The sequence below is a fragment of the Ylistrum balloti genome, unplaced genomic scaffold (genome assembly GCF_031769215.1).
Source record: "Ylistrum balloti isolate Yb309-2 unplaced genomic scaffold, AGI_CSIRO_Ybal_v1 Utg371384, whole genome shotgun sequence".
NCBI lineage: Eukaryota > Metazoa > Mollusca > Bivalvia > Pectinida > Pectinidae > Ylistrum > Ylistrum balloti.
This window is the reverse complement of record NW_026782729.1, coordinates 511,040-536,780: the sequence shown is the minus strand read 5'-3', so window position 1 is coordinate 536,780 and position 25,741 is coordinate 511,040. Positions and strand designations below refer to the sequence as shown.

The following is a 25,741-nucleotide window of genomic DNA, read 5'->3' as shown; positions in this document are numbered from 1 at the left end:
CATGTCGCAATTAAATTGGATTTGTTTCCCCTTTCAGATTTAGATGTTGACTTGAAAGATAACTAGTATATCAAAGCACCAAAGCACGTAATGCCTGTATTCTTCAGTATGCCTGCCGAACTCTCATGATCAAAATGCTTTGCTTTGCTTCGAGTCCGCTATAAGTGTACATACAATGGAAAGTAAAGAACTGTGTCGCTGACAACTGGTGTTACTTCAAGTGTACGAAATATACACTGTACGTGATCAATGAACTCGATAGACTGTGTATTTTAAACATTACTACTTTAACAGTGGCACAATATTCAGGACATCATCAACAATAATTGAGTATAACATATTAGGCATTCAGGAGTACCATTTGAAGTACTGAATTAACCCTGGACTGTCATTATTGTTAATTGAACTCTGTGATTTTGAAGAAAACTTCGATCACAACAAGGTATGTTTTAGACAGTAGGTTTTGGATAATCGACATCAGTAAATTGTCATTAAATGGCAGAATTAACTTCTTATAAAACATCCCCTAAGTGGTAACATGTGTCCGATGAATTTCCTTATGACGTCAACCTTTCCCATTCTTTGGTTGCTGACAATAGAAGGATCATCCTTCCTGCAAGATGTTTCAACTAAACGTTTGATCGTATCGGCCACGACATTTAAAAGTAGAATTTAAACCAAAACCCTTCATTTTTTCCTTGTGGACCTCAACCTTAGATACCACAAATTTGTCAAAATCTATCTAGGCATTTAGGAGGAGTAGTATTTTAAAGCAGAAAGTAGGAAAATAGGAAGATGAAAACAAGAAAACAAAGGATTGGTTTTATTTCGTTTGAACAACATAAATATAGAAATATAAAAGATTGTCCTCCATAAATTGTAAATGAATTAAAAAATATATAATGATCCATCAAACTCCTTTAGCTTGTAGACAACAAGATATGGATAACAAATGATTAAAAACATTGGACGGGAAATATCAGTGATAATGCACATGATCCTCGTATTATTGCTCACGGGTGTATACCAATAAAAAGTTAGTGTCAAATATCATATCTGTTTCCTGTAAAACAAGAAATTACAAGAACAACATTTAAACCTACTTCATACTAGAATATAAAAACACATACAGTCAACCCCTTTAATTTGTTTCTAAAATCAGAACTGATGTGGTATATATTTATGCACCTAGAAAAATTGGATGAATAAAACCATGTTGAGAGTCTACCTCGAGATTCTCGGGTCAACCAGAGCATATCCTTTGTTTCTATAAATGTGGCACTACTTAGTGAATAAGGGATATGAGGTTTTTAAATCGAATTCCAATAAACATCTTTAAATGTGAAATATTTTTTTCTTGCTTATTTTGTTTTGTTAAGTTAATAAAAGTGACAAAAACTAAGTTTTTGTCGATGTTCTACAGTTATTGTGATTTTTTAATACGTTCATTGTTTTATGGGTATTTTGACAGTGATATGGGTATGTACAACATATCGTTAGGGTATTCTTAACATTTTATTTTACTAGTGTAAACTTAATGTATTATGAATGATTTATGGACATTTTGGAACATTCTGAATATCTTCATTGATATTCTATTTTAGGTATTTTCGAAATATTTTGAAAGTTTAATGAGTAAAACATTAAGTACACATATATATCACTTGTTAAAAGCCCCTGTCCTGACCTCTGTGATTACTTCTGAACTCTTTTCACCAGATTGATTGCACTAGTGAGTCAGGACTAGACATTTGACATCATCATCACTGCCAATCACTGCCTGTATCAGGACTTCTCTAGATATTGATTAACTTTGTCCATTAGGCCAGCAACAAGTTCTGTACTCTCTACCCATTTACTCTTCTCAACACTTGTGTAAACTCTTAGCTTCTCCATGTTTTGTAGAACTCCTTTCAAAAATCTGGTCAAAAAAATAGAAATTGAATATTTTCATAATTTCATAAAAATAAAGTATTGTTTGAAAACTGAAATTAACTAATTTTGTGTTAATAAAATCCTTATAATTATATGTCTAAAGGTTTGAATTATAATTACCTAAAATGTACAACAGGGTCACTTTATGAGTTAATTACTGCGACATTAAATTTGATTTATTTTTTATTAAAACAAACTGGCCTATTACCTGACTCTGAGCTTGTTGTCCTGGCCTGCTGTCATGTCCAGGGTGTATAGTTGCCACAGGGCCACAAACACCACAAAATGTAGGCACATATGGAGACAGGGGCAGCTGACAAAAAAATGTACATCTGAATTAATATTCCCATTGGATTGCCATTTTTTCCACATATCTCAGCAATGCATAAAATAGTTTGAATATCACAAAAAATAAATACATTAACACGAACACTTCAGGTGATCTAGGCTAGATATAAGATATTCCACAAAAGATTATATGAAGTATTACCATTAGAGATCAAACAAGTGAGAACATCATAAATTTTACATAAGAATACCATAGAACTATTTCAGTGACATAACATATTTTTGGTAGTTCCATGCAATTTTCAGGGGTGGGTGTTAGCATAAATATTATGTTATTTATAGTTGGATCACAGGACATATAATTTCAGACTGATACCTGTTGATGAGTTTTTGCAGACTGTCTTCCTGTCTTGGCCGCAGTTTGCCCTTCCTCCACTGTATCTGTCGGTCACTTAGCACCTGCTCCATTTGAGTGACCACTGATGTACACTCCTCCAGAATCCTCTGTAACAGACCGACAAGTTCACTCTGTCTCCCACCCTCCACTGCGGTCTTGGTGTCATTCATAGATTGTGCTTTCCTGTTAATAATGGATTTGACTCCAACAGAGTTCAGTTTGGAGCTATCTAATTCTGTACTGGCTCTGTCTTTGTTGTGTGTGGCTCCTTCTGTGGTGGATGTGGTTCCTTCTGTGATGGGTGTGGCTCCAGTTTTGGTGGGCATAGATGTGGCTCTGTAAAACCTGTACAAGGTGCTTATTTTCTTGGTCAACATTTTAGACACAAATCTTTGACCATCCTCCATTGGCTGTAAGATCCTGGTAAAGCAAAACAAAGTATCATTAACACATTTATTCATGAAAAGAAATAACATAATTAACATGACAAATCAAGGAAACTATTAGAAATTTTATCTTTAAGTGGGAAAGGATTGTGATACCAGAGATTCAATACTGGATACAGGGAAATATACATCAAGCATCAAAAGTATCTCATTTATGCATAAAGAATAAAACGTACATGTACCTACCCTGTGATGACTTGTTCTCTAGTAACATTACAGTCTGACAATCTCTGACACACAGAATAAAGAATATACCGTACATGTACCTACCCTGTGATGGCTTTTTCTCTAGTAACACTACAGTCTGACCATCTCTGACACACAGAATAAAGAATATATACCGTACATGTACCTACCCTGTGATGACTTGTTCTCTAGTAACATTACGGTCTGACAATCTCTGACACACAGAATAAAGAATATACCGTACATGTACCTACCCTGTGATGACTTGTTCTCTAGTAACATTACAGTCTGACAATCTCTGACACACAGAATAAAGAATAAACCGTACATGTACCTACCCTGTGATGACTTGTTCTCTAGTAACATTACGGTCTGACAATCTCTGACACACAGAATAAAGAATAAACCATACATGTACCTACCCTGTGATGACTTGTTCTCTAGTAACATTACGGTCTGACAATCTCTGACACACAGAATAAAGAATATACCGTACATGTACCTACCCTGTGATGACTTGTTCTCTAGTAACACTGCAGTCTGACCATCTCTGACACACAGACTCTACTAGACTTTCCATCCCTGATGTCATGGTTACCAGGAGTGGGTGTTCCTCTCTACACAACTCTGTGTAATGGAATGTTGATCTGTAAATATGATCCGTATTATTCAGGTCACATTTTTTCTCATTCAAATCCTGTATCTTTATTTGGCAAAATGCATAAAAAGGGGTTGAAGAGAAATCACAAAACTAATTCAGTCCTGAGTTTCTGATAATAATTGTGAACAATTAAAAAGATTTCTGATAACTACTGTCGACCTTTTGGCTAACAATTGTGAATTGTCATCCAAAATACCACAGGTACGCCATTAGTTTACCTATTACAAAGTTGAACAAGGTAAACGGCAACTGAAATATATCCACAGAGAACTGAGTACCTGGGCTGGATGTATAGTGGATGTGATCATTAAGTGTGACCAGCTGTTCAGTGACACAAATGATCTGAAATATATCCACAGAGAACTGAGTACCTGGGCTGAAGATGGAATGTATAGTGGATGCGATCATTTAGTTTGGCCAGCTGTTCAGTGACACGAATGATCTGAAAAAACAAAAAGAAAACCTAATGGAGTTCTTTATTGTCTTCTAAATCCTTCATCACTGCAAAAATCTATATGCACACATATCATGACTTCGGACTTATTGGTTCTTTAGAGATTTTATCATCTTGCATGTAATTCCATTAACATGATTTTAATTTTGATTAGAGTTTTCCGTATATATAGTCATGTACAAGTGACTTGAGCAGAACTTTTAACTGTTGACTTGGCTTTAGTATAATATTTGATTACCTTTTGTTTGACTAAGGTCACAGGATGAAATAGAGACTGATAATCCTGCAGTGGTACAAAAGGCTTCGGCAGTGACATCTAAACAAATAGATACATGTACAAGGAATGTCGAAAAAAGAAAGAATTTAAATCAATTAAATAAAAAACAGAAACTGAAAATTTGTGACTATTTCAAAAACTGTGACATGTTGTTGTGTAAATGGCTACATACATACCCAGTACATCAGAATCAACTATTATAGCAATGTCAAGCAACAATTTCTTGCTTAACTGACTGAAATTCTTTTTTACAATAACTTGAAGTTACATGGGATGGAATCATTACTGGATTGAAAAAACTACATTGAATTTTGTTTTGTCCCACCTACTTACAGAATCTGATTTTTAGAATATCAATAACCACTTACATGACATCAAAGCAACTGTAAATACAAAATCAGAGCCGAACAATAACATACTTACCAGAGTAGCCTCCCTTCTTACTGTAACCATCAATGCTGTACCCAGAATGACTATAGCAAGTGTTTGAGGAAAGGAGCTTAGATTCACCTCCCCATGACCAAGTTTGTCTCTTACTCTGGGGCCTGCTGGGTACTCTAGGGCATCCAGTAACAGGTCCTGTTATACACATAATATAGAACCACTGATTGCAAGTGCAATGTTCTCTTTAACCAAGAGCAAGTTTTCAAAATCATAAATCTCTACCTCTACTCTGATAGAAATTGAGAATGACATTAAAACATGGTCTTAACAATGAAAAAGAAGTTAAGCACAGTCTAATTAAAACAATATACTGGCTCATCAATTTTACCCCTACTAACTTGTGTTAAAACAGAAAAAAATTGTATGCAATAATAATCTAATTTAATTTTAATTTAAAGTTTCTTGAGTAAACTACCCTGGTGACTCACTTGAGTTCAAATAAAAATAATTCAATTTAATTCAATATTTAATGAAATTATTAATATTGTGGTTTTCTGATTTTCATTGATTTTGTGGGAACTCTCAATTCTCCAATTCATATGTTCATAAACTGTTAAAATAAGTGTAAGCAGATTTATTGAGTTATATTCATCCATGAAATCAAATGTTAAAGAAATAAAATAATTTCTGAAAAACCACTAAAAATTGAGCCCAGCCAATATATGTGATTTTACAGAATACCGTCCCTTATTATCTGTATATAAAGATATATAAAGATTCACTTAATACTTACTTGTATACAGAACTATTTTTTCTGTATAATTCAAATGGAAATAAACTGCTGTGTCTACAATAGGTGGCTTAACCTCTGACCTCTTCATTACGTACCATACAATTCTCTCCTAACTGAGCTGCAACCTTGTTCTTAATGCCAGTAGGTAAACATGGGTCTAAAATCTAAAATGGACATAAACATCTCATCATCACAGAATATTCACATTAGTGCATAAAAGGGGTGTAAAACTAAAATGGACATTAGCATCTCATCATTATAAAGTATTCCTCAAACCCTTTGGTAGACAAGGGTATACAATCTGAAACATACATTAGCATCAAAAATAAGAAAACTCTATGCGCTTCAAAATCACTGATCTCTAATCTTTTCTTTAATGCAACATTTGTATACAGATTAAATAGTCAAATTTCAAATAGATACTTCTTTGGTGATTAACATTCAATGTCATATTGCAAAAAGGTGTCCAACTTCATATTTCAAATGCATATCTGCAGACAGAACTGGAATATCTTAATAGCCCAATGACAAAGGTCTTACTGCAATGTATGTGAACCTCCAACATAATCAACTAGACCCTGCAGCTCTATCAGATATCTTCAGGAGAGCGAGGACTATGAATAGGAATACCAACAAGGTGAGGGCAAATGGGTTCATCCTGAATTTGCCGTTACACAATTGACATTCAAAATGCTCAGGAATACTTACTTAAAGCAGTTCAATGGTCAAAATTTGCATCTGGTTATAAAAGGAGGTAACATCAGTGCATTTAACTTATTACTGACAGTACTCCTGAGCCATTAGCAGTTCATGGGTTGGTAACACACAACTGACTTTGGTAAGGTTTCACTGCTGCTTTGTCATAAAATAGTTAATGAATAGAAATGTTTTCTGCTTGATAGGTCTGTATTTCTAACTTCAGCACCACAACAATCCTACAGCACAGGAAATTATCATTTCAAGAACTCTCATCATGAGAGCCTACTGAAATGTATCAATACAGAAAGAAAAGTGATTTAACCTACCTAAAACACAGAGATCAAACTGTTACCTACCTAAAACACGGAGATCAAACTATTACCTACCTAAAACACGGAGATCAAACTGTCACCTACCTAAAACACAGAGATCAAACTGTTACCTACCTAAAACACGGAGATCAAACTGTCACCTACCTAAAACACGGAGATCAAACTGTTACCTACCTAAAACACGGAGATCAAACTTTTCGCTACCTAAAACACGGAGATCAAACTGTTACCTACCTAAAACACGGAGATCAAACTGTTACCTACCTAAAACACGGAGATCAAACTGTTACCTACCTAAAACACGGAGATCAAACTGTTACCTACCTAAAACACGGAGATCAAACTGTTACCTACCTAAAACACGGAGATCAAACTGTTACCTACCTAAAACACGGAGATCAAACTGTTACCTACCTAAAACACGGAGATCAAACTGTTACCTACCTAAAACACAGAGATCAAACTGTTACCTACCTAAAACACGGAGATCAAACTGTTACCTACCTAAAACACGGAGATCAAACTGTTACCTACCTAAAACACGGAGATCAAACTGTTACCTACCTAAAACACGGAGATCAAACTGTTACCTACCTAAAACACGGAGATCAAACTGTTACCTACCTAAAACACGGAGATCAAACTGTTACCTACCTAAAACACGGAGATCAAACTGTTACCTACCTAAAACACAGAGAATAAACTGTTACCTACCTAAAACACGGAGATCAAACTGTTACCTACCTAAAACACGGAGATCAAACTGTTACCTACCTAAAACACGGAGATCAAACTGTTACCTACCTAAAACACAGAGATTAAACTGTTACCTACCTAAAACACAGAGATCAAACTGTTACCTACCTAAAACACAGAGATTAAACTGTTACCTACCTAAAACACGGAGATCAAACTGTTACCTACCTAAAACACGGAGATCAAACTGTTACCTACCTAAAACACGGAGATCAAACTGTTACCTACCTAAAACACAGAGATCAAACTGTTACCTACCTAAAACACGGAGATCAAACTGTTACCTACCTAAAACACGGAGATCAAACTGTTACCTACCTAAAACACGGAGATCAAACTGTTACCTACCTAAAACACGGAGATCAAACTGTTACCTACCTAAAACACGGAGATCAAACTGTTACCTACCTAAAACACGGAGATCAAACTGTTACCTACCTAAAACACAGAGATCAAACTGTTACCTACCTAAAACACAGAGAATAAACTGTTACCTACCTAAAACACAGAGAATAAACTGTTACCTATTTAAACCACAGCAATTAAACTGTTACACAACAAAGTATTACTCACCTCATCAAATGTTGTGTACAGTGTTGAGGCCTACAACAAGGGTAGAAATAGTCACAATCATTATATATATACCACTTACATGACAATTCCATACATTGTAGTGATATCCTTCATACTTCCTATTAAAAACCTTACCATTATTATTTCCTGAACAAAGGCAATGCCTTACGTAATATCATTAACTTCTTTAATTTTACTGCACCTTTCATTATCATCCTTCAATCAATTAGAATAATTTGTCGGTTATGCCCCCTGAATGATATACTAGGTGGCGCTCTAGTTGTTACGGTCCATGTTTTGTTCCGGTGAAGAGTGGAGATACTATATCTAGACCTGTCAATATGCATGGTTTCCTCCAATTGTATCTAGTATCAGATAACTGTACACTTGTAGGATCTAATAGTTTCCTGACACAAACTATTGTTTAGCTGATATTTCAATATTTTAAACAAAATATAATGTATATCTTCTGTGAATGTAGTTCACACTTTGATACTTAAAACAAATTGATAGTAACATACCTCAGCCGTAAGTACCCGCTCCGGACAATTGTTGATCTCAGAAAACAGAACCCTCATGGCATGCTCCAGTTGTGGAAGTATTAACACAGCAAAGTAACCATACCTTAAAGTAAATCAGATGTTTTAATATTTATCACCTGTTGGAACTTTGTATCCTTATATTGTGGGAACACATTTCAAAACTGACAAGAGCTAGGAGAATAACTTAATGCACACCTTTTCCAAAATATTACAGTAGATTCATCAGAAATATTCTACTTCCCCTCAGGGAGTGTAGACTTTCTATAGTCTGTTAAGAGAGGAAAAAAATTGTTTCTACTTTTCTATCATACATACTTTCCTTTGTAGAACCAGTTAAGAGCAGCAACCCACACAGGCAGCGAAGGTCTGGCGATGATTGGCGAAGTTTCAAATAACTGTAATAGCTCTGATAATGCTGGTGTTTTGAATTCTGTAAAATACAGAAGGTGTTATTTAATTCAAATTAATGTCTTTTTAAGATTTTAACCACTAAGTTCAGTACAGATCCCAAAAGGATACAAACATTTAATATATTTATGTTGATTTAAACATATGTGTATGAATGACTTTACCTGTGAACTGTGGATGATACATGGCTGACTGAGAAAAGTCTGTGTATGGTCTGTGTTTAATGTCATTGTTTTCCCTCAGAAGATATCCTAAACTTGGCACCAGCAATAGTAGAAACCAAGTGTACCTGAAAGTGATTGATGATTAAGTACAGGTATCTCACCCTATATATTGAAAACAATTTGGCCTAACAAGTACTAAGGAGAGGAGAGTATCACAAATCACTGGTTTCCTTATATGTTAAATTCAGTTAAGGGAACGGGGAAGTAGGTGGGCACATTTATCAAAATCCACTGGATCAGTTTGGGTGATTTTACTGATTCAAGACATACAACACAACAAATGTAACCAATATTTGATTTTAAAATATATTTACAGGTTGAGTAAACTGGAAGTGTTACTGATTGCATTACCTTTGGGGTATTTCTCCAGGGGTGGGAAAGCCATGCCATGCCACATTTCGTAGGTTCAGAGATGTTGGAGGCCCCAATATTACACGTAATGTTTCCACCTACAACATAGTACCATGTAAGGCAATGAGATATTATATATGTGTAAGTACCATATAAGGTGGTGAGCTAATATATATCTGTACGTACCCTTTAAGGTAGTGGGAAATTATCATAAAGATCATTCTGAGAGGATTTCAAAGATTCAAATAAAACTAAGACTTAAATAAGGTTTCCTATAGTTACATAACTTTGTAATACACATATGTAATGTTTTGAGAATAAGGACAATCTACAGTCCCCTATAGACTAGCAAACTTTGGTGACCAACTCTACATTTACTTAAAGGCTGACAAACTTTGGTGGCCAACTCTACATTTACTTAAAGGCTGACACACACTTTTTACTTAAAGGCTGACAAACTTTGGTGGCCAACTCTACATTTACACACTTTTGTGGCCAAAGGCTGACAAACTTTGGTGGCCAACTCTACATTTACTTAAAGGCTGACACACTTTTGTGGCCAACTCTACATTTACTTAAAAGCTGACAAACTTTGGTGGCCAACTCTACATTTCCTTAAAGGCTGACAAACTTTGGTGGCCTACTCTACATTTGCTTAAAGGCTGACAAACTTTGGTGGCCAACTCTACATTTCCTTAAAGGCTGACACACTTTTGTGGCCAACTCTACATTTACTTAAAGGCTGACAAACTTTGGTGGCCAACTCTACATTTACTTAAAGGCTGACACACTTTTGTGGCCAACTCTACATTTACTTAAAGGCTGACAAACTTTGGTGGCCAACTCTACATTTCCTTAAAGGCTGACAAACTTTAGAAGTCAACTTTAAAGAGGCAGGTGCCTCAATCTGAAACAATTTGAAACTCACTCACACAAATTGGATATTTTTGGTGACCATGTCTAAAAGTTATATACCCTGGACAAAACAGAGCACAGTGAAAAAATGGCCATCACAAAGTACATACAAGTATTGAGGTAAGGAACTTAATTTCAGCACATGTCATCTACAATGTACAAAATGTATGTGTAGAAATTGAAGGACAACTTACTACAGCTGATCCAAATATTTGTGTGAGTTGTGAAGTTAGTAGTAGATCCTTCAGCATTGATGGACACTGAGATCCTTTTGTTAGGTACACCTAGGACATAGACCAACCATTAATATTGCTAGAATAAAGAGACATGCCCGGCACACACAGATACATTGATACATATACATGTCATAGAAAAACATAATTACCACATCATAGAAGTAGATTGTATAGACAATTCACCTATGTGAACAAATGATGAAGAAAAACTGACATTAGAATGATTTGTAACCATACTGTCAATAATACACATGAGGGGAGCATTATAACTATCCTTTAGCAGTCAATGTTAACACTTGATACCAGATAACTATCAATATTTCAGTTTGGTGAATTGCCAATAACATATCTCAGCAAGATTTCAATTATACTGACTACACATAAGTTTTTGACAATAAAGTGTTGGTTAAGTATCAAACTCAATGTATTTTTTTCAGTGAATGGACCTTACATCTCCAAGAGATCGTTCTAACACAGAAGTCACAATCAGCATCACCAACATATGGTCCACATCTAACCTGTCCTTGGGGGAATGAAGCAAATCAAAACACTCTGCCAGCAACTAGAAATACAATTTAGTGACATGTATATTGGTACTGGAAATATAACCATAGTTCTAAACATATGAAAGTCAATATGCAAATAACAAGAATGATTCAAAAACATTACAATACAATAGGTTAAATTTAAGCTATGAAATCAGTACTAAGAAACAAATGCACACAATTGTTATCTAAACACCTTTTTATCATAATTTCCTTATCATTTTCAAATTATGGATGTTCTACATTTTTACAGTGCAGAAGTAGGACTCACATAACATAATTTACACATGATCATGAATTCCTAACTGAATATACTTTTAATATATTCTGTTGAAACATTCGGGACATGTATTGGAAACCACAGATTAACATAAGTTCCTGAAAATTAAGATATTTCAATTCTGACAGAGAAATAATATAATTTTATGCGATCAAGAATTGTACGCCTTAATTTAACCTCTGGCATGCCTGTCCATGATGTAAAGGGAGATAACTGGCGATCATAGTCTGCAACAGTCAGTTTGGAAATGTAGTCCTCAGATTGGAGAAACAATGGAGCAAGACATCCAATACATCTCTCAAAGTACAGTTTGTCATCAGAGAAATCTGATGGATCTGAAAATCAGGCAAAAAAGAAATTGAAACCAATATTACGTATAAAGGAAGCTAGAAAACTAATTGATCTGTACTTACATATATATCATATTTCTTCATGAAAATATCTGTATGAGAAGTTTCTATTTAAAACTTCTTTTTCTATTTAATTATTCTTTCATGATAAACTTTAGTATTTCTCATTGCTAAAGTGTGCTTGACATTTCTCTAACTTGGCTTTATAGACGCCACATTTTGTCACTTAACTAGGCTCATCAAGATGTTAAAATAATGCTTTTGTTAAAATGACATACAGTATGGACTGGAAAAGAATCACATTAATAATGACCAATAATCACTGACTGACCTGGAAGTGTGACCCTTACAACATTCCAGTCTACCAGACCATCACCTGTGAGAAAACTTAGTGCATCTGTTTGGCGACAGATACCTATGTTGTTAATGAGATGGAACACTCTTGGAGACAAGGCAGACATGTCTAGCTGTTAGAATTACTTCCCTTTAACTTCTCTGATCACTTTTCAAAGTGGTTTTCCTGAAATCAAATGATTATCTGTCTTTAATGTTTATTTCAATGACCAACAACATGTTTATGATCATAAATATATTTCCAATATCATTTACTGATTTTAATACAGACAATTGCTGAGTATGTACAATGACAAAGGCTAACTTTGATTTTAAAACCATTTTTATGTATCAATAAATTGTTTTTAAACTTTAACTGCAAATTTATTAATTTTTTTTTATAACAGTTAGCGACCTTGACAATAAAAGAAAATATGAAATTAAACTACAAACGTATATAGATGTAGGCATATATGACTGTAGAGAGCAGGAGATATTAACATACATGTATTTATGAGTTGAAGATCTTTTGAAAAACAGGGCATGAAGATTTGGAGTTTATTTTGTGGATTAATCATTATTGAGGTGCACAAGTCCAACTCATCCTATCTAATTATGTAACTTATCAAAACGTAGAAGCTAAGTATCATGAAAACAAGCAAATCAGTCACCCATTTAACAGAATAAAACAATACCAGATATTAATGATTATTGTTATGACAAGCTAATCTGTAGGAAGTATCTCTATTCCAATACATTTAATGTATAATGCACAAAATATGAGTTTTAAATTGAACTGGATACAGACACGGTATCATTGATATATATACTACCAAACACACATTCCTCTGGTATTGGTTTAACTTCATTCAGATGAATTGTCTTCATTTTAATTTTGCAGACTGAAGGGTCGCTAGTTCGAACCCCAGTGTTGGCAAGGTGTTTTTCACACTTCCCATAACATTATCACAGTATCTATATTCAAAACAAAATTTGTGGGTCTATTACATCATAAATTTGACCGGCACATTATTTGTTCAATAGATTTAAACTAAAAAGGGAACTACGGTCATTTCATACCTAGCAGGATAGCTCATTCGGCTTACATGTACAGTAAATTACTTCATTTCCAATGGGGGTAATTTTGAAACCACGGAAAACATCGCCATCTACTTATCAATTGGTTAACTTCAACACCGTCATATGATTATACAGTCGAGTCAAAAATTTTAATTGGGCGAATACAATTACTATGTACTACATTTACATGTACAAACTATACATTTTGTAAAGAGGTCGATAGTCTTACATTAGACGATCAGCTTCCATGTGAACTGTGTTGGTGGTATGTCAGTACGTCGTAACGGTAACCATTATACATTCTTACAAACACATCTCGATTGGAGAGCTAAAACATCAGACCATAACTTGTTTACGGAAGTCAACCGATGCATGTAATTACCGAATAGGGAATTTCCGGAATAAGGCCGCGGCAAAAGTAAGGAAGGTTTTTTTTTTATTTCAGTAACTTAACATGCTAAACGTCACAAAAACAGGACAGTCCTCACGGGAAAATGTATTTACATTCAATCCAATCCATTTTAATATGCAGGTCATATTTACACGTTTTATATCTGTTGCGACGAAATGCGGAACTTTCACTTTACAAATATTCGTTTAGATATGTTGTTTAAAACTTAGCTATATCAATGAGTGGACACATCAGCATATATACAGACCAGTCATTTGCTAAATACGGAACAGCTGGTATACCTGTAAATTAGGGATACTGAGAAACTGGACTTAGTTTTGCGTTTAACTTTGTTACTTTTTATGTTTAAACACAAAGTTTAAGTAATATGCCGTCCCTACCAATTCTTATAATCAATGTTTCTTGAGAATTTCTAGGTCTGGATGGATCATATTCAAGCCTCATATGTACGTTCCTAGATGTGTATACCATTGTGGTTTTTAGGAATGATAGGAAAGACAGCCACTTTGACAAAATATCACTATTGGTTGAGAAATTCCGGAAATGTCTTCTGTGGTTTACTGTTGAAATTGGTAGTATTTGTACTTATTTCATTAACTAGTGAGGAAAAAATAATGGCCGACAGGTGGCCATTTTGGATTTTACGAGATACAAGATTGGTATCAGTGGTTTAATTCTGGGAAATTGTTACTCGACCTCACATCCCTCTAGACATGTCGTTTGAAGAAACTACATGGATATAATTTACCACATTTCAGTCAGTAACTTTCCGAAAGACAAACAAATTCATTGATCTTTAACAACAGTACATTAGCGATATCGTTACATTTCTGGGTGCAGCAATGCATGCCGATCAGAAGAGGGGAGGATATTGCGGAGTCATCACGGTGTCGTATTAACCCACATCCAGGTCATGGAATACCTTGTCCATCAGGAAGCGATTAACAATTATAAATGTAAACAGGTAGTAAGACACCTGTTTGTCCAGAAATGAAGTCTGTAGGAGTGTCCAAAGTTTTGATCTGGTAAAGACTGCCGGATCTGGAGCGTACACATTGTGTCGTCAGGTTTGTTAATGAGGTAACCAATGCTATCACATTGCAACGTATAGCGACATATACCAAGACAGAATCACCAATTAGAGATAAGAAAATCATTTCTCGATTGTTACGGACCCCTCGCCACCACTGGGCTTACGTCTGAATGTGAAATTCACTGTTAGAAAAAGTTGAGCATATGCGCGAGGTTTTTCTTACATTAGCGTGTTAGCAAGCTGTTCCTGTTTCCTTATTTGTATACAACATTATCACATTTGGCAACGTTGTGCTGTTTTTTTCGTGATTTGACCATAACGCTGTCCTAATTCAATTTACTTTGAGTACCTTATTTAAAGTTGAGTGCGGTGTTGTCTCTTCTTTGCTTCAAGATTGTCCAACTCTTCAGTGTGTGTCTCTTGTTTTACTTGATTATAGGGATTCACAGAGCCATTCTGCTATAGCGTTGTCCAAATTCAGCATGATCTGGACTCGAGAATGCCAACTGTTTAACTTATACGCGAGGTTTTATTATTTTGATCAAGATTGTTTCCAAATATTAAGGTTAAGAGCAAAGTTGTCCAAGCTTAATAGCTCTTAGGAACAAAACTATCCCTAATTTTAACTGAGCGCGTTTTCGTTTTAGTTTGAGTTAGTTGTAAGCAGTTATTAGGTAAATTTGAGAGCAAAGTTACTCTGAAGGATAGTAACGTTTCTTAAATTTCTGTTGGTACTTACTATTGGTTCATACAGTAGCTTGATATAACCGTCAGATTATCATAATTATCTTTCATATTATTCAATGATGATTTGATTCAGTTTAAATGGTATATCGGGATTCGAACCAATGACCTTTGTCCTAGTACCAGGTCACAAGCATAGAAACCATACAAGGTTCTTTGTCATCTTCCAAGACGGTAGTTTAATTTTAAATGTCGTGAGTATGTTTCGAACCCGGAACTTTCTGCTCTAGAGTGAAACTCCTATGAACGTATTTCAATTAGTATGATATGTATCGGGACAAGATATCAAATGGCAGACCAGGGCACTCTGATGATAATACTGAAGTCTGGTACAAAGTGTTGTGATTCAGCTTGTCAAGTTGTCAATGGACAATGGCGTTGGAATGATACAGATACAATCACTTTCATTTATTATTTTGATTATATTTTTTTCTCACCAATTCATATTCTGTGTATATCTTCTATGTAATTTGGAGTAAAACTTCGTTCTCATACGTGTATATCAGTATATCATACACGTACGTACATGGAACAAGCATGGTTCAGCAAGGATTCTGTTATTGATCATATGTCCATGACATATACAATTTTACAGCGTCTTTAAACTGATGGTCACGCTATTGAATGTTCTGAGAAAACAAGCCCGCAGGCAGATTGTCCAAGAAAGAGTAGTCATGGTTACAGTATTATCGACATTTCATGTTCTTCCGCACAGTTTTTAATAAATTTTAATTAAGCCTAGCTGTAGCGGGTCTTGTGTGCATTCACCGTCGGTTACTGTAAATGGCCCTTGAGCTGATTCCCAACCAGCTACATTCTCTTCAGATGTACGAATGCAAAGGGTACATTTTTAATGGAGGACAACTTAATGTAAATTTCATGTAAAGTAAAGCAAACGAGCGAAGAGGCCTTACATAATACACTGACGTGGGTACTTATCTACGTATAAAGTATTTATAGAAGATGTGGGGGTCAGAAAACAGGAACTACCAGCGGCAGGAAACAGCAGTCTGCATGTCAACCTCCTCTGTATCTATTTAATCATATCCTTGACCCAAGGCTTCCGTTTCTTCAACAATTTGTAGTTACCGGAGTCGAGATAGCAGCAAACCTTGAAAAATCAGAAGAAACCTTTCATTATCACTGATATCTCAAGACGACCAAACGTATCTTACAAATCAATAATGGTTATACCAACTCAAATGTCTGTCTTATTCGTGAGACGAGAAGGCTGAAATAAAAAAAATCACGGTTATGTTATCTTTGCCATATCCTGTTTACAACATTCACACAACCGTCACTAGGGGACAGGATCGCTGTGGTGTTTCACGGTAGGGTCATCATTACTAATCAAATGGTAAGAGATAGATTTTGGAAGCCGTCATATTTTGTGACACTTTCATAAACATATTGTCATATACTACACAAGACAGAATTTATTAAGCGACCCTAAATAGTCACATTTTGTGACACTTTACATACTGAACTAGGAATACGCTTTACTGACTATATCGTCATTTAATTACATGGTCATATTGTTTTATACTTTACTGACTTTATCGTCACATTGTGTGACATTTTACCGACTCAACTTCAGTTTACACGACACTTTACTGACTTTATCGTAACGTCATGTGATATATTTCTGAATGTATCGTCACGTTACACGACACTTTACTGACTATATCGTCACATTGTGTGAGATTTTACTGACTCAACGTCACGTTACACGACACTTTACTGACTTTATCGTCACGTTGTGTGACATTTTACGTTTACACGACACTTTACTGACTTTATCGTAACGTTGTGTATATTTCTATGTATCGTCACGTTACACGACACTTTACTGACTATATCGTCACATTGTGTGAGATTTTACTGACTCAACGTCACGTTACACGACACTTTACTGACTTTATCGTCACGTTGTGTGACTATTACTGACTTAATCGTCACGTTGTGTAACTATTACTGACTTTATCGTCACGTTGTGTGACTATTACCGACTTAATCGTCACGTTGTGTGATATTTTCCTGACTTAATCGTCACGTTGTGTGATATTTTCCTGACTTAATCGTCACGTTGTGTGACTATTACTGACTTTATCGTCACGTTGTGTGACTATCACTGACTATAACCTCTAGATTTACCACACTTCACTGACTATATAGTTGCATTGTGCGACGCGTTATTGAATAACCACGTATCTAAAACGGCTCTTTGCGATCTTCCCAAATCAATGCAAAATAATTCAGATTATGCCATTTTCGAATATCGCATCAGTAAGAATGTATTTCTTATCTTTTATTACAAGCGAGAAATGAAATATCTGCATTTGAGAGATATGTCTTTATAACGGAAGCGAACGTAGGATTTCGTCATGCCAAGAAAAAGACAAGATAACAGCTGTAGGTGAAATAAGTCAGACGGTGACAGCTATCACGCCTGTTGTCAGTGTGGATTGCAGAGTTATTGCCCTTTTTTGTCCGGAGCATAACTCGACTTTCATTTAAACTATGATAATGAAACTTGGTGTATAAATTAGTTATACTAAGAGGACGTAAACGTTTCTTATGCCAGGGCTTGCAATCAATTAATCATAGAGTTATTGCCCTTTGTTAAAATCTTGTGTCCAAGATTTCTGGTGGAGCGCTCATCAGTTTCATCAATTCTCTTGATTTCCTTGTTTTAGAGATGAAAAAAAGCGAATGAAAATGTAAGTTTCAAAACGGATTAAATCACAGGAATTTAGATGTAACATATCAGAAAGCTCTTAACAGAACTTACTATCCTAAAGATAGAAATGAATATCATTGTTGAATACGAATTGAGTTTCAGAAACGGTGGAAGCCGAGCAACGATTTAAATTGTACCATAAAAGCTGCGTTTAACCAGACTATGGCAAGTTATATACTAAACATACAGCTTCAATCCCATATTTCCCCGACCAGTACTGGGTCAACTAACTTTCAAAGCGGCTGGGATTGCAAGTCGTTTAGAACGTATCTATGTTTTTGTTTTTTCATCATTGCTTTTAGGGAGGGTGTTGCTAACACACTTCCCCAATTACAAATATTCTTGCTAAAGACCATTCCAAGATAGCTAAAATTTCATATTTATAAAGTTTACCGCTGGTTCTCCATTCCGTGTGACTAGTAAAACCGTTTCAAATGACATTGTAAAGGATAACATTCATTTGATCGTTGGTTATCCAGTTAAACTTGGAGAAGCCATTTTTCTGACATTTAACACTAAGGAAAAGTCATTTCCATACGCTATATAATTTGACAAGCAATCCTTCAATAACATAGAGGTATCTGACTTCAAGTACATTTGTACCAATATTATATGGATTGAACTCACAACTTTCTCGTTTATTCGAATATCGGATTTGTTTTAGAAGAAATGATTGGAATTAACAGTTTAAAAGCTTGTGGTCTCTTGTCTTTTAATGACATTTACATAGACATCGATCGAGAACTGTTCGACGTTCCTTACACGAAGTCGGATAAATGTGTCATCAATGACACGAATTGTACGGGAAAGTATTTTCCTTCAACCAATCCTGGAGTGTTAAAAAACTAAAAACATACAACATGCAGGTAATGTAGAATCATGTGACATGTGACACTTACCCCAGATGGACAATGTCCTTATCAAAACCACACTGTTGGACTGCTTACATGGCGAATACAACACTTCAGGTTTCTGGTCATAGGGCCGATTGCAGTGTTGAGCAACACCTATGAAATAACAGCAATTTTGTTTTCGTATGAGCTGCCAGAATCGAAGCTCTGTTTTGAAAAAAAACGGTATCCAATTTCTGTGGAAAGGTTCGCATACGGAACACAACAAATGGAAAATATAGGTGACGACACTGGCTTTCTTAGTCCAGATGGATTTGTGCGAGCTCCTATTCGTTGAGCGCTCGAGAACTAGTTCGCCCAAAAATGGCGTGGCTCATACAGACTAGTTGAACTGTTCTTTTTTTATGTAAGCCAGGATCTTTACAACGAAACTGTATGTAAAGAAACATGAATTGTTTGTGGTGCTAATTGAACAAGGCTTTAACCGTCAACCAGACGTTGTGCCTATACCTCGCCAGTATTCAGTTGTCCTATTTTGGGAGGTGTTTCTCAACCCTTGTCCTATTACTTTAAGTTTGAATATCTGAGAGTCCATGTTAAACTCATACGTAAGTTTGATGTTTATATGTTAAATATGGAAAGGTTTACATATCTTTCTATTTGTTCAAATTTTTACCATTAAACGAACACAGAACTTAACTATAAAATACTTCAATAATTTGACACTGTGTCATGTCATATTATCTATAGAAATCGTTTTTTTTTCGGAGTTTCTCACTCTGTTTGAAAGAATATTGCATAGTATGAGAATACACCTATTATTAATCTTTTACCACTAAACTGTTCCCCTTTCCAGATAGCAACATTCCTACTTATTTCCATGTCACATGCTATGCTGGCTACACTGATGTTTATGATTCCTATATTGATGCTGACTGGAAAAGTCCAAGATTTCAAAAAGTAAGTTTGATGGAGGAAATGTTGATTACTGGTTGACATTAGGAACTTCTTGGAGTGAATCTCTTGTTGCCATGTATAAACTTTATTGGATATATATAAATAAACACATTATACTGTTTACTTGTACCTTGTTGTTCTAATCTCTTTCGTCATAGTTCTCACTGTCTGAACATTCAGTGACAATTGTTTCTAAGAAACAGAGTTGGATATCTCTCATAAGCTTCTTCTCTGTAACACCTCTTTCTTATTTGTATGTATTTTTGAAGGCTTGTCTTTTTGTCTTTTAAATTTACATATATATTTTCAACTCAGTCTGAGTGTATTTTAGGGTGTTACTTTCTGGTGTGCATCTTTTTTAACTTTATTGTGTATCATTCTTTTTTGTTTTTGTTTTTTCATTTTTTTATTACTTGTTTGTTTGTTACTTTTAACTTTTGGATGTCACTTCTAACTTTTTCAAATATCACTTTCAAAATTTTGTTAATGTCACTTATACACTTTCATATGTCACTACTTTTCCGTATGTCACCTAACTTTTTCGTATGTCTTGTTCTAACAGTTTTTATGATAATTTATGATAATTTTAACTTCTTACATATGCTGCAAATGTACATATTCTCTCTGAAAGTAATGATTAGAAATATAGTTGTGTTATATACACTTCTGTATAGGATGTTATAGAGCATTTATTACTGATGTAATAAATCATCATTGGTTAATTTACTGAAATGTAATAATGTGTTAAAATTTTATTATAGTACCATATTTCACTTATAACTTTTTCATTGTCACTTCTAAGTTTAGTGTATGCCACTTCTAATCTATGTCGCTATAAACTTTTATGAAGAAATATTTTCATCTGTTGGCCAAAGGTTTTGTTTCCAGCATTATTCTGATTGCATTGTACACTATTGTAATATGTAAGAGTTTACCAATCCTATTGTTAATGAGATATTGTGTATGACTGTTGTTTCTGTTGAATTTTTCATTGTTTAATTCTTTCCAACAGCAGAACTGTGACTGGGTTGATTTAAATCAGTGGTTGACTATGGCTACCTACCATTTTATCAGAAATTTTCACCAAACATTAACGAGTCTGTTGTGTTACAAACACCAGCACAGACCCCTCTACAGGTACATACACCAAAGACAAAGTCAAGCAACATGTTATTTTAAATGATACTTTTTTATATGCAGACTATTCATAAATATTATATACAACAATGAAACATGAAAAATGCCTCCAAACTGTTTCAAACAGCATAACATATACCTCATATACAAAACATGGTACACTTACTTACCTGCAATTGTTTTATCAATAAATATTCTAATTCTCTTAATTATAAAATTAAAAATCAAAATCTGGATTGGAAATACCCTTTGCCATAATATCAATCTGATGAATCAAAAATAGAAAATCTGGACAATTGGGCCAAATTGTTCAATACATTGTAAGCTTTTCAAGATACACTAATATTTCAAGTATAGAATTTTTTTCACAAAATGCAGTTTATAAAATTTCTTACCAAAATGAATATACAACATGTATATTTAATTTCTGAACAATAATCTGATGTAGCAAATTATTATATTTTTTGAGAGTTTGTTTTAAACGTCCTTCATGAAATAAGTGTGTACTGTAAAGCTGACTTAGTTTGAACCTTTGGACTCTGTAGATTACAAATGGTATTGATATTGCTTTAATTTTCAAGTTCACATCTAAAAAGTGATATTTGGTTGGAAATATAAATGCAAAAATGTAAGCCTTCTTTAAAAGCAGCACCATTTCACAGTTGATTTGCAACTTAGATATGTAGGAGAATACACTATGAATTTTAGTTGTTTACAAAAGAACAGAACGTTGATATATATAAACCTATATATGCAACAGGTCTGATAATATTAATGATGTACAAAAATGAAATTCAAACAAATTCTGCATGGCACAAATATCTGTTTTCTTTTAAAATGTTTGCAGAATGTACATTAACAGTGAAATGACCTGTCCTCTAGGATGTCACAACTAGCACTATGGGTATACTTGTAGCTTTCACATCAGAAATACTGACAGAATAGAATGATGAACTAGAAATGAACCACTATACACACTGACTGACTGAAAAAGTATTCAATTTGCTGTCAGTTCAGATCTGCTGATGAGTATGACAAGTTAAAGGTTAACATGCAATGCTAGACCTGGGATGTGGTCTTGGTCATGGATGAGAAACTGAAAGTGGGGTCAGAGGTCAAGGTCACGCCAAAATTACCACGTTAATGACCTGACATTAAGCACACATAAGTTTTAGGTACACAATGTCTAGGTTTCATAAGTATCACTCTCTCGAAAGAGATAACCATATCTTGTTTTAATAGATACACGCATAGTTTAACAATTTTATTTTATTTTAGAAAAGGAGTAGTCCTGTGATAAATCAGTATCAATTGACAGTTAAAACATTTTGAAGAATCAACGGCAAATCTGTAGGAAATCATTATAAGGTGTACTGCATGATTTGGAAGCTGTCGCCCAACGCCCAATTTGATGTAATGAGATGAATACATACCTAGAAATCTTCTATCAGTAGTAATGATGCTGAATGCAGTAAAGCACCAACAGTCTATCCAATATTGTAATGGATATGTTGATTTGTACAATGAAGTAATGACTAATGCTCCAGATTAATGCTACAAGGGTATTTCATGCTACATCATCCTTTGTGGTCCTGGAGACCAACAATCCTTTTGTTACAACAACTATAACTCAAATCCTCTCCTATATGTAGGTAATCTATGCCATGTGACTTTTTGTCCTCCACAGAGAAAAACCTGTCTCATTTCTCTTGATAATACCAGTCATTTAATCTATCCTGCTTCTATAAGACAGAACATCCATCTAAATTGTCTCCTTACCTTTGAACATATACCAGCATATTCAAACTGAAGAGTTTTCAACCTAATAATTACAAAGAAATTGAATTGAAATATTGAAATGTATTAGAAAGAGAGAATTTTAAAAATTAAATGGAATCTCAGCCTTTTATTTTGCCTTGCAATCTTGAGTGTCCCAACACTTTTCAGTAGACATAGGGGATACTGACTCTATCTCTATCCTAGATATATTTAATGATTTGCTACCTTTGCATTAAACCTACAAGGAAGCCTGACCCAGGTTGCACAGTCTTTTGTTTTACATACCAAACTCAACCTTAAAGGTCACCCTAATCTTCATACAGTGAAATGTGACAAAATGCCTTCCTGACCTACAAACAGAAAAAAATTATCACAGTCTTTCTGTCTTACATCAGACACCCAAATCCCTTACCTACATACAGAGAAACATGACAAAATGCCTCCCTGACCTACATATGGAGAAATATGACAAAAGGTCTCCTTGTTATACATAAAGAAGAATATTACCAATTCCAGAGAGATATGTCCTTGACCTACATACAGGGAAACATGATGACATCTCACACAAGGAATCTAGACCTGCTTAATAAACAGTACATAGCAAGTGTCATAAGTTTGAGGTTCAATATAACAAGAAGTATGTATGAAATGTCTTCAAATCTAGTTTTAAAATGTGATTACACTATGCTGACTCAACAGAATAGATTTTCAATGAAAAAAAAAATTACACATAAAAAGATAATAGGACAGTGTAACTTAGATCTGGACCTAGATGTAGAGGTCTGTATGAGGCAAATTACAACACAAGTTGTATGTGTAAGTGTTTGTAGTTTCTTATTGAAATATTAGGTTAAAGGGGTATGTTAGGTCTGGATCCTATAGGGCTGTATACATACAGGAATTATATTAGCATGACTTATATATTGGATGAATATGAAACGTTTTTAAACACAGATCATACAAATCAGGACATGTTTTTCAAATTGTAATAAAGCTAAAACAAACTCTGGTGATACAAAAATGATGAAAACTGAACAGTTGAATAAAGTTGTGCATGGGAATGTCCTTAGTATTACATAACTGACATACCCACCATCCTGGTGTACATAAAACAATTGTAATGGACTAACAAAACCCAAACACTGGTTATAAAATTCCTGTTATACTCATCCCCTACCTCATTCTGTACTACTGTGTGTAGTATATGGACCTAAACTTTCCTAGTTCTGATGTATTAACCATATAACTATAATATCAATTGATCACTGGTATCACAAACTGATATAGGTTATATAATACGTTGTTTTAATATGTTTCAGTACTTGTACATAGAATGTTATAAACAGGCCATAAAATAAATACAGACCAGCATTCTATAGACATAACCAGTGAACCTTGACGTCCACTAGAAACATTTGATTGTACAATGGTACTACACTGATGTCCAGGTGTGATCAGAAACATTAGCTTGGTACATGGAAATGTTTACAAGTAAAACAATATTGAACTGATTGACTACTTGTAACTTCACCTAACACTAAGTCTACTTCAGAGTCTTATAGATGTAAAGTTAGCTTCAATCTTTTTGTGCATCAAACACTTATTAGTACAGGAAATAGGAACTGCATGCCGTCCACATGCAGTCACATGATGGCTGAAACATTACACATATTTTATTTACAGAATGATTTCAATTTCAAGGTATGCAACCATTCTTTAGCATAGTTTAAATCTAAGCTATAAACAGACAAACTGTATACACATATTGTAATAAAAAGTTTGTAGCATTGTGTAAAACAAAAATGTTACAAGGGTGGATAACTCTGTCTTCCAAAATGTACATCATAAATCACAGATCAATACTAGAGCTACTGCCACATCCAGTTTGATCACTGTAGCTGATGAGGAGATGATCACACCCTCTAATGTATGGTTAACTATGGTGGTAACAACTAACACCACGCCTTACACTCACAATTGTAACATGTCGTCATGGAAATAAAAAGAGCAAAATATACTTGTTGTGAAACATAAAAGCATATTACGATGAAATTAAGTATGACATGGTGATAATTTGCTGTATTACAGATCTGCCCACACAGTAAGAATGAGAGCCCTCCCACAAGGACAGATCTGTCAGTTGTAAATGAGTGATTAAATTGTTGGCGGTGCTAAGTGCCAGGAATCCAGACTGGTAGCACCATCTAGCATGTCATTAGCTCACCAGAAGGTGGTCACAGGCCGAAGGAAGTGACCACTGGCTATCTATTACCAGCCCTAATGAGGACCAGTTGTGGTCAGCCACTGTTACAGCTAGGAACAGGAAGAGTTCCTACACTGACTACTGTCTACAGCTGTGAAGATCAATCAATGAGGGGTTGCAGCCAGGCAAGAGTCCACTATATTGTGGACACTGGTCATAATGGTCACTGGTCTCGGTCTTCTGCACTTATGTTATCTGAGCTGGCCACACGGCTTATCTCCTGTACCAACTCAGCGTGTTCATCAAGCATCTTCTCCAAATCCTTTTTACGCTGCTCTGCGTTCTCCTACAAAGACAACAACAACATCATAATAAGTCCCTCATTTTTCTCACCATATTTTCAAGAAGTAATATATGAATCAACATTTAAATGTCAAAGA

General features: G+C 34.8%; 2 protein-coding genes across 2 annotated transcripts in view; both read right to left on the bottom strand.

Annotated features, from left to right (window-relative positions):
- Positions 1 to 836: 836 nt before the first annotated feature.
- LOC132562254 (endoplasmic reticulum membrane-associated RNA degradation protein-like) lies at positions 837 to 13,747 on the bottom strand. Its single transcript, XM_060226994.1, has 18 exons — positions 13,675 to 13,747; positions 12,364 to 12,552; positions 11,860 to 12,017; positions 11,309 to 11,419; positions 10,816 to 10,905; positions 9,707 to 9,804; positions 9,296 to 9,420; positions 9,039 to 9,153; positions 8,703 to 8,805; positions 8,182 to 8,211; positions 5,917 to 5,985; positions 5,068 to 5,223; positions 4,606 to 4,683; positions 4,285 to 4,355; positions 3,759 to 3,899; positions 2,600 to 3,040; positions 2,144 to 2,248; positions 837 to 1,921 (listed from the first exon to the last, which is right to left on the bottom strand). The coding sequence occupies exons 2-18, from the start codon at positions 12,491 to 12,493 to the stop codon at positions 1,786 to 1,788; spliced, it is 2,157 nt and encodes a 718-aa protein (XP_060082977.1). The 5' UTR covers positions 12,494 to 12,552; positions 13,675 to 13,747; the 3' UTR covers positions 837 to 1,785.
- A 7,605-nt stretch (positions 13,748 to 21,352) lies between these two features.
- The window catches only part of LOC132562237 (uncharacterized), a 101,390-nt gene continuing 97,001 nt past the window's right edge, over positions 21,353 to 25,741 (bottom strand). The window contains exon 13 of the mRNA XM_060226972.1: positions 21,353 to 25,647. Within this exon, the coding sequence (XP_060082955.1) occupies positions 25,525 to 25,647 (123 nt within the window). The 3' untranslated portion in view covers positions 21,353 to 25,524. The remainder of the gene's footprint in view (positions 25,648 to 25,741) is intronic.

Bases quoted from the DNA above. Each gene is read 5' to 3' on its own strand.
- LOC132562254 (XM_060226994.1), bottom strand. From the start codon at position 12,493: ATGTCTGCCTTGTCTCCAAGAGTGTTCCATCTCATTAACAACATAGGT. The intron at 10,906-11,308 runs GTAAGGTCCATT...TCTATGTCCTAG, and splicing joins TAGAACGATCTCTTGGAGAT to GTGTACCTAACAAAAGGATC. The intron at 4,684-5,067 runs GTAAGTATGTTA...CTATTTGTTTAG, and splicing joins TAAGAAGGGAGGCTACTCTG to ATGTCACTGCCGAAGCCTTT.